At 41.8% G+C, this 9,702-nt stretch overlaps 1 protein-coding gene across 1 annotated transcript; it reads right to left on the bottom strand.

Moving 5' to 3' along the window:
• Positions 1-765: 765 nt before the first annotated feature.
• On the bottom strand, positions 766-1,698 carry LOC109757389 (17.9 kDa class I heat shock protein). Its single transcript, XM_020316211.4, has one exon. It carries the CDS (start codon positions 1,522-1,524, stop codon positions 1,051-1,053), a length of 474 nt encoding a protein of 157 aa, XP_020171800.1. The 5' UTR covers positions 1,525-1,698; the 3' UTR covers positions 766-1,050.
• Between the last annotated feature and the right edge of the window lie 8,004 nt (positions 1,699-9,702).

Consider the following 9,702-nt stretch of genomic DNA (forward strand, 5'->3'; position numbering starts at 1 on the left):
AAGCCATCCAAACACACGCCACACAAAATCTGCCACACCTAACCTAAGGCATGGCTACCAACCCAACAGTTTGATTTTGCCACACATTATGGCAAGCCACAGGTATGGCTAGTACCTCACCTTAGACATGGCAATTTAAGTCTCCAACCAAATAGCCCCTAAGAGTTCTTATTTGCAAGTTCTAAATCTTTTTGGAGTTTCAGATATATTATATAAATGTTGCATTTTATACATAACAAAATCTCGGTCTCTACGTAGATGTGCGCACAATCTAATCATAGTCATTGGCACTATGCTCTTTTTGAAGTTTCACATATATTATATAAATGTTGCATTTTATACATAACAAAATCTCGGTCTCTACGCAGATGTGCGCACAATCTAATCATAGTCATTGGCACTATGCTCTGCAAATGATTCAAAGATTATGCTTCAAATAGTTCATCTAAATTAATGATGGTCTGCATTTGGTCTTTGCATCGATGATTTATATAAGGTAACATCGTCTAGACTAGACCACGACATATTGCTGAAAGACCGTAAATGTCGTCTAGAGGGGGTAAATAAGCGCTATAAAATAATTACGGTTTAAACTTAAACAAATGTGAAATAAAATTAGCGTTTAATATGTCAAACACAAAATTAAAATGAACTAGCTCACTTATATACACCAACAACTTATGCTGGGTAAGTAAACAATAAAATAATAGCAAGATATATAACATAAAATATGAAATGCTATTGCTATTACAAAGAAAAGGTGTATAAGTCAAGGGCTCCGATAAGAGATATCCGTCTCTTATCCGAGACGGAGATGGTAATGGATTTACTCAGTTGCTGATGAATTACAGATTGACGAACAAACTAGACTCAAAACACAGACGCGAGAGACTCAAAACACTGGCTGCAACATTGGACCATTCTCACAACACTGAGTACTAACACACCGCGCACAACCAAACTCTGATTTTATTTCATCACGACGACCGGGGCGAAACTCCACACCTCTGCTCTGCAGTCCACCTCATCGCGCAGCGAGCACGCAGACGCCTAGCCGGAGATCTGGATGGACTTGACCTCGGGCTTCTTGGCCTCCTCCTTGGGCACGGTGACGGTGAGCACGCCGTTCTCCATGGACGCCTTCACCTGCTCCGCCTTGGCGTTCTCCGGCAGCCGGAACCTGCGGAGGAACTTGCCGCTGCTGCGCTCCACGCGGTGCCAGGTGTCGGTCTTCTCCTCCTGCTCCTTGTTCCGCTCGCCGCTGATCTGGAGGATGTTGCCGTCCTCCACCTCCACCTTCACCTCCTCCTTCTTCAGCCCCGGCACGTCCGCCTTGAACACGTGCGCCTCGGGCGTCTCCTTCCAGTCGATGCGCGCGCCCGCGAAGGCCGCCGTGTCGGAGGAGGTGCGCGGGATGAGGCTGCCGCTGCTGTTGCTGCCGGAGCCGAAGGGGAAGCCGTCGAAGGGGTCGAAGAAGTCGAGGGAGAAGGGGTCGAACACGTTGCTGCGGCGGATCAGCGACATTGTCGGTGGGGATTCAAGCTGCTGGTGGAAGGAATCGACTGATTTGTTGGAAGCGGAAGGGTGAGCAATTGATTTGGGAGGGATCGTTCTTTGATCGGTGATTTGTTCAGACTTTCTTGGGTTTCTGTCGCTCGGTACCAGGAAGAATTTATAGAGCTGGGGATGATACGGTGGAGAAGGAGAAAGCACTTCTAGAGAATTCTATTTGTCTTCCCGTGAAGACTCGAGGTCACTGGATTGTGTTCGTTGGTTGGGCCGGGATTGATTTGCTCCGGTGTCGTGGAGAAGACACCAGCAGCTTCTAGTTACGGCTGCTGGCGCTCGCAGCAGATGCATAGCGGGCCGGCCCAGAAAACTGCTAGGTCTTAGGTCAACGGCGTGACGCGACAACCACTGGGCTGACATCCCTAAGCTGTTCAATAATAGTAGGAAACACTTCTATTTGTCTAAGTACGAGTCAATTAAAAAGAACGTATTTCAACAGAAAAACTCCACCTAGCCCGGGCATCAGTTGATTCTCAAAAAAGAAAAACTCGGGCATCAGTTGAACATTGAACCTTTGACCTATCGTAGTTCACAATGTTGACTTTTCAAAATTTGAAAAAGTTCATCGTTTTTGAAAAAACTTCATCGTATTTTGGAAAAAGTTCATCGATTTTCAAAAAAGTTCATTGATTTTAAGAAAATTTCATCAGTTTTTAAAACAATCACCAAAAAATGGGAAAAAAGTTCATCAAATTTGAAAAAACATCAATTTTGACAAAAGTTCATTGAATTTGAAAAAAAGTTCACCAATTTTGATAAAAAGTTCATTGATTTTGAAAAAAGTTCAGTGAATTAGTAAAGAGTTCATCAAATTTGAAAAAGTTCATCAAATTTCAAAAGAGTTCAATGATTTTAAAAAGAGTTCATTTAATTTGAAAATAGTTCAACAATTTTGAAAAGAGTTCATCGAATTTGAAAAAAAATTGTCAATTTTGAAAAAACCATTGGTTTTTCTAAAAGAACACAAAATAAAAAAACAATTTTGAAAAAAGGCATTTAAATAAACAAATAAAAAACGAAAACCCGAGTAAAACCTCACCGGAAAATGACCGACGAATTGAAAAAAAACCCGGTTTGGGAAGCTTCTGTAAGCTTCCCAAAACCGGAGGATTTCCCATGACTGAAGAGCCCAATAAAAACAAGGAAAACAACTACAAAACATAAGTCACTGAGTGACTTAGTGGTTCCCGTTGTTGGAGCAGAAGAAGCAGATTCTGGGTTCAAGTTCTCATAGGCGCACGTTTTTTGAGCTTGTAAACAGATTTGCGCTGCTCCTTTATATTTTTCTGGAAAAATGCATTGATACTTCGTAGCAAAAGGGCCCGTGGGTTGAAAAAAATCATAATCTTTAATATCCATGATTACATTTTGCTGCATCAACCAAATACACTACCTTTGCTCAAAAAAAGAAAAAACCAAAATACACTATCACTCTCAATTTCGTGAAATCATAAACAATTCTTAAAACTCCTGAACATATTCAAAAATGTGAATATTTTTCAATTCATGAACACTTTCACAAATTTTCAAACATTTTCTAAAATCAAGAACATTTTTTGAATTCATGAACATATTATACTATTTGCAAACTTTAAAAAAAGTTTGTGATCATTTTTTAAACTTTTTTAGTTGGCAAACATTTCTAGAATTGACGAACATTTAAAAAAAATTGGTGAAACAATTTTTGAAATTCACCAACAATTTTTTATTTAACATTTTTTTTAAAAATGCATGATCATTTTCTGAATCGGCGAGCATTTTATGAATGAATAAACTATTTTTTAATTCTCCAAAAGTTTTTGGATTTTTAGAATATTTTTCCATTCATGAATATTTTTTGAATCGGCCAATTATTTTAAAATTTCATTAAAAAATTTTAATACACAAACTTTTTAAAAAAAACGTGAAGATTTTTTATACCCGAATATTTGTTTTCAAAATTTCGAACATTTTTTGAATAAGCAAACATTTTTTTAAATATCCGAACATTTTTGAATCCACAAACATTTTATGATTTATTAACTATTTTATTTCAAAATTGTCACTTTTTTAATTTTCAAAACTTTTTTTAAGTCCTAAATTATTTAAAGTAGAAAAAAATGAAAACAGAAAAGAAAGAAGAAGTGAGAAACAAAATTTTAAAAAGAACCTGCATGGATATGGGCCAGCCCAAACAGAGTGATGCGACTTCTCCCAGCGCGGAGCGCAGTATGGGAGGTCCCTACTCCATGGGTCGGCCTAGGCGGGGATTCCCCTGTGTAGAACATTTCTTATCACTTACTTATAGGTGGCATTGGTGGACAATATTTTGCAACTTTGGGGTAATTTTCGTGACGTATTGCCAGAAGCAATAGCCCATTTATTATTAGTTATAGATTTAAAAAAGTATGTCTTGCTCTCATCCACTATAACACTAAACTTCCTAGTTTTAAAAAGTCCATATTCAATTGAGGAGAAAGGACAAATTGGGTCACCCAGTTTTGACCGGGTCAACAATCTCTCAAAGCTCTTTCTTCAATTCTTTTATACTATACACTGTGCTTCCTAAATTTTAAGGCCTCACAATTAATTAAGATATTCAATTTAGAAATGGAGAATCCAATTTTGACCAAATCAATAATTTCTTAAGCTCTCCCATTGAGTTCTTTTAATTCACCATGTTCCCTAATTTTGAAACTCTTTCATTTAATTGAGTTATTCAATTTTGGATTTGGTTTATAATTTTGACCAGCTAACAACTTTTCAAATCAATCGGCAGCAACCAGCCTATAAAAACATATGAATCCCACGCACCATCCTACCACATAGGAAAAAAAGCCACCATGTAATATTGTAGCACCAATATAGTATATGCAACCACCGACAGAGAAATTTCCCCATATAAATATAGGTACGTTAGCGGATAATACAAAATCACACCACGAAAATCCCACCAAATCAACTCATTATAAATATAAATAAAACACACTCTATCATCTTCCCTAGCCGTCAAACTATATGTTCCATCAGTTTTAAAATATAAGGGGTATTAGTTTTTTAGAAAGTCAATTTTTTAACTTTGACCAAGTTATAATCAAATATATCGACATCCACAATATTAAACAAAAAAGTATGAAAATTTATTTCATGATAAATCTAAAAATACCGATTTGATATTATGGATTTTGATATATTTCTCTACAAATTTGATCAAACTTAAAAGGTTTGCCTTTTCAAAAAAGTAATACACCTTATATTTTAAAACAAAGTGTTTACCTTTGTAAGAAAGCAAACAACATCAACGCGTAGGAAAGCAGGAAAGCGCACTCAACCCTTCTAGTCTAGATGATAAGAAATAGGCCAACGCTAGGCGCTCGTCGACCAGTCGCCGCGCGTGCATTGGACTAATGCAAATGCACCGTTCGATTTGCTACCCACGTCCTCCCTGTAAAGCTTCATCCTTAGGATCCCCTACGCTCGTTGACCAGCACTCTCGCCCATGGAAGATCTGCGCACGCTGCCACGTGCGCTCCTCCTTGGCGGCTTGCGCTTACCGGCGAACGGCACCACCTGCATACAGCCGATCCACGTTGCAGCAGCCGATCCACGTTGTGCAAAAATGAAAGTTCTCCAAATGAGCTGAAACTTTTTGACGCTTTTTTTGGAACAAAAGAGACCCCCGAAGCTTCGTGGAAGGACCAGAAGGTGAAGGAGTAGGGCACAAGACACCAGGGCGCGCCCCGGTGGGTTGTGCTCACCTCGAGGCCCATCTTCGCGTGAAACCGACGCCAAAAAATCCTATAAATAGAGAAACCATCAGAAATAACCCTAGATCAGAAGTTCCGCCGCCGCAAGCCTCTGTAGCCACGAAAAACCAATCTAGACCCCGTTCCGGCACCCCGCCGGAGGGGGAAATCATCACCGGTGGTCATCTTCATCATCCCGGCGGCCACCATGATGAGGAGGGAGTAGTCCACCCTCAGGGCTGAGGGTTTGTACCAGTAGCTATGTGTTTAATCTCTCTCTCTCTCTCTCTCTCTCTCGTGTTCTTGAGATGGCACGATCTTGATGTATCACAGGCTTTATTAATATAGTTGGATCATATGGTGTTTCTCCCTCTCTATCTTGTTGTGATGAATTGAGTTTTCCCTTTGAGATTTTGTTCTTATCGGATTGAATACTTTTATGAATTTGAGAACACTTGATGTATGTCTTGCTATGAATACACGTGGTGACAATGGGGTATCATATTGATTCACTTGATATGTGTTTTGGCACTCAACTCGTGGATTCCCGAGGTGACATTGGGGTAATCTATGCATAGGGGTTGATGCACGTTCTCGTCTTTGTTTCTCCGGTAGAAATCTTGGGGCACTCTTTGAGGTTCTTTGTGTTGGATCGAGTATTATGAATCTGAAATTGTTTGATGCGTATCTAGGTAACATTAGAGTTGGTTGATGCATATCATATGGTGTTATTTTAGTACGAACTCTTGGATAGATCAAACGGAAAGAATAACTTTGCATTATTTTAGTACGAACTCTTGAATAGATCGAACGAAAAGAATAACTTTAAGGTGGTTTCATACCCTACAAACAATTTCTTCCTATGTTCTCTGCTAGATAAGAACTTTGGAGTAATTCTTCGTCACACGTTGAGGGATGGTTATATGATCCAATTAGATTAGCATTGTTGAGAGATTGCACTAGCGAAAGTACGGACCTAGGCCTCATTTTCAAGCATTAATACCGTTTGTGCTCCATTTTATCAATTGCTACCTTGTTGTTTTTTATTGTTCCTATTAAAAAATCAATATCTACTATCATTACTACACTTGTATCACCATCTTTTCGCCGAACTAGTGCACCTATACAATTTTCCATTGTATTTGGTGTGTTGGGGACACAAGAGACTCTTTGTTATTTGGTTGCAGGCTTGTTTGAGAGAGACCATCTTCGTCCTATGCCTCCCATAGATTGATAAACTTTAGGTCATCCACTTGAGGGGAAATTGCTACTGTCCTACAAACTCCGCACTTGAAGGCCCAACACGAGTCTACAAGAATAAAGTTGCGTAGTAGACATCACGGTCACAACTTCACCAGATCATGGTTCCAGGTCCACCAAATCACGGTTGCAGCATCCATCCAGTAGGGGCGTAGCCTCGCAGCTCCACTAAATCACGGTTGCAGCATCCATCTAGTAGGGGCGTAGCCTCGCAGCTCCACCGGACCATAACTCCAGCTCCGTCGAATAGTGCCTCCAGCTTTTTTCCGTCACGGTTGTAGCACCCCACCCCTCGTCGGCTTGTAGATGCCTTACAGCTCGCCAGACCACTCTTGCGGCTTTCCCTGGCCATGGTTGCAGCTCTGCCGAACTGCGGTTGCAACACCGTCGCGCCCATCCCTGTCAGCAGCCATATCACTTGCGGTCATCGGCCGCGCATCGCTCGCGCTCGCCATGGGTTGTCGTCCAATGCCTTTGCAGCACCACCCCCATCATTGCTTGTGGCGCACGCCCTGCCGTCGCCCTACAACATCATGCCCTCCCCTCACCATGGATAAGAGCTCACCGGGAGGTGCGACACCGACGCGGTGGTGGGGAGTCGGGATGAAATAGAAAGAGGAAGAGACAGAGGAGGAAGAGATAAGGTGGGTATAGATTGTGTGTGGGGTCCCCCGCTGCACATGTCCTCCTTCTTTTGTTAATTCACGCGAGCGGGTGCGTATGTCTGGTGGTTTCCAAAGCGAGCGAGGTGCGACCAGCCCAATCTTTGGCCAGTCGGCCGATTTTAAACGGTTCCCTAAGAAATAACTATGTCTCATCTAACTCCTACACCGCTGGATTTTACACAAAGATTCAGAATTTTTTTGACGCAAATATATGGCAACCATACGCCCTGGGAGGTCGTCCCAGTGAACCAAACAACCTACTGGGAGCATCTCCCAAGCTAACAAAATCGCTCGCCCCCAATAACAAACCATGGTTAACATCCATATCAGCAGAAACCTCCACAGCACGACCCCCCCCCCCCGCTCCCCACTCCTGGCCCAGACTGTTAGAAAACCCCATTAAACCCCCTCCTACACCACCTGTCGCCTCCATCGTCTTTGTCTCCTACACATTCCCCTCTCCTCCATCACCCTCGCCTCCAACGAGCCTTCTGCCTAGAATTTTACCAAGAAAGTGCCATGGGGGAGTAAGAGGCATTGATTCAAGCACCTCTGAGAGAAATTGAGGTATACCTGCCCTTCTCGACCCTCCTCACCCCACCCCAACTTTGTATGTCACCCTAAAACCCATGTGCAAAAAACTGCCTACCTAATCAAGAAAACTTGTGATTTGCAAACCATAGTATAGAAACTTGCTACAATTGCCATGTTAAAAAGACAAGTGGAAGAACCCAAGCTACATCGTAGTTCAAAAACACATGTAAAAAGCGACATGCCATAAGAACTAGAGCTCCATGACTGGATGTGTAAATCAACAATGTTTACAGGGAAAACTGCCACCTGAAAGCTGCTGAAAATCCCAAGTGAGTAGTAGCATGATACGTCTCCAACGTATTTATAATTTATGAAGTATTCATGCTATTATATTATCCATCTTGGATGTTTTATGGGCTTTACTATGCACTTTTATATTATTTTTGGGACTAACTTATTAACCCAGAGCCCAGTGCCAGTTTCTGTTTTTCCCTTGTTTCAGTGTTTCGCAGAAAAGGAATATCAAACGGAGTCCAAACGGAATGAAACCTTCGGGAGAGTTATTTTTGGAACGGAAGCAATCCAGGAGACTTGAAGTGCACGTCAGGGGATCAACGAGGAAGGCACGAGGCAGGGGGCGCCCACCCCCCGGGCGCGCCCTCCACCTTCGTGGGCCCCTCGTGGCTCCCCTTACCGACTTCTTTCGCCTATATATGTCCATATACCCTAAAAACATCGGGGAACAGAATAGATCGGGAGTTCCGCCGCCGCAAGCCTCTGTAGCCACCAAAAGCCAATCGGGACCCTGTTCCGGCACCCTGCCGGAGGGGGATCCCTCACCAGTGGCCATCTTCATCATCCCGACGCTCTCCATGACGAGGAGGGAGTAGTTCACCCTCGAGGCTGAGGGTATGTACCAGTAGCTATGTGTTTGATCTCTCTCTCTCTCTCGTGTTCTTGAGGTGATACGATCTTGATGTATCACGAGCTTTGCTATTGTAGTTGGATCTTATGATGTTTCTCCCCCTCTACTCTCTTGTAATGGATTGGGTTTTCCCTTTGAAGTTATCTTATCAGATTGAGTCTTAAGGATTTGAGAACACTTGATGTATGTCTTGTCGTGCTTATCTGTGGTGACAATGGGATATCACGTGATCCACTTGATGTATGTTTTGGTGATCAACTTGCGGGTTCCACCCATGAACCTATGCATAGGGGTTGGCACACGTTTTCGTCTTGACTCTCTGGTAGAAACTTTGGGGCACTCTTTGAAGTACTTTGTGTTGGTTGAATAGATGAATCTGAGATTGTGTGATGCATATCGTATAATCATGCCCACGGATACTTGAGGTGACATTGGAGTATCTAGGTGACATTAGGGTTTTGGTTGATTTATGTCTTAAGGTGTTATTCTAGTACGAACTCTATGATAGATCGAACGGAAAGAATAGCTTCATGTTATTTTACTACGGACTCTTGAATAGATCGATCAGAAAGTATAACTTTGAGGTGGTTTCGTACCCTACAATAATCTCTACGTTTGTTCTCCGCTATTAGTGGCTTTGGAGTGACTCTTTGTTGCATGTTGAGGGATAGTTATATGATCCAATTATGTTATTATTGTTGAGAGAACTTGCACTAGTGAAAGTATGAACCCTAGGCCTTGTTTCCTAGCATTACAATACCGTTTGTGCTCACTTTTATCATTAGTTACCTTGCTGTTTTTATATTTTCAGATTACAAAAATCTATATCTACCATCCATATTGCACTTGTATCACCATCTCTTCGCCGAACTAGTGCACCTATACAATTTACCATTGTATTGGGTGTGTTGGGGACACAAGAGACTCTTTGTTATTTGGTTGCAAGGTTGTTTGAGAGAGACTATCTTCATCCTACACCTCCCACGGATTGATAAACCTTAGGTCATCCACTTGAGGGAAATTT

Source organism: Aegilops tauschii, chromosome 4 (genome assembly GCF_002575655.3).
Source record: "Aegilops tauschii subsp. strangulata cultivar AL8/78 chromosome 4, Aet v6.0, whole genome shotgun sequence".
Classification (NCBI taxonomy): domain Eukaryota; kingdom Viridiplantae; phylum Streptophyta; class Magnoliopsida; order Poales; family Poaceae; genus Aegilops; species Aegilops tauschii.

What these genes read in the sequence shown, in the direction of transcription:
- LOC109757389 (XM_020316211.4), bottom strand. Translation starts at nt 1,524, where the DNA reads ATGTCGCTGATCCGCCGCAGCAACGTGTTCGACCCCTTCTCCCTCGAC.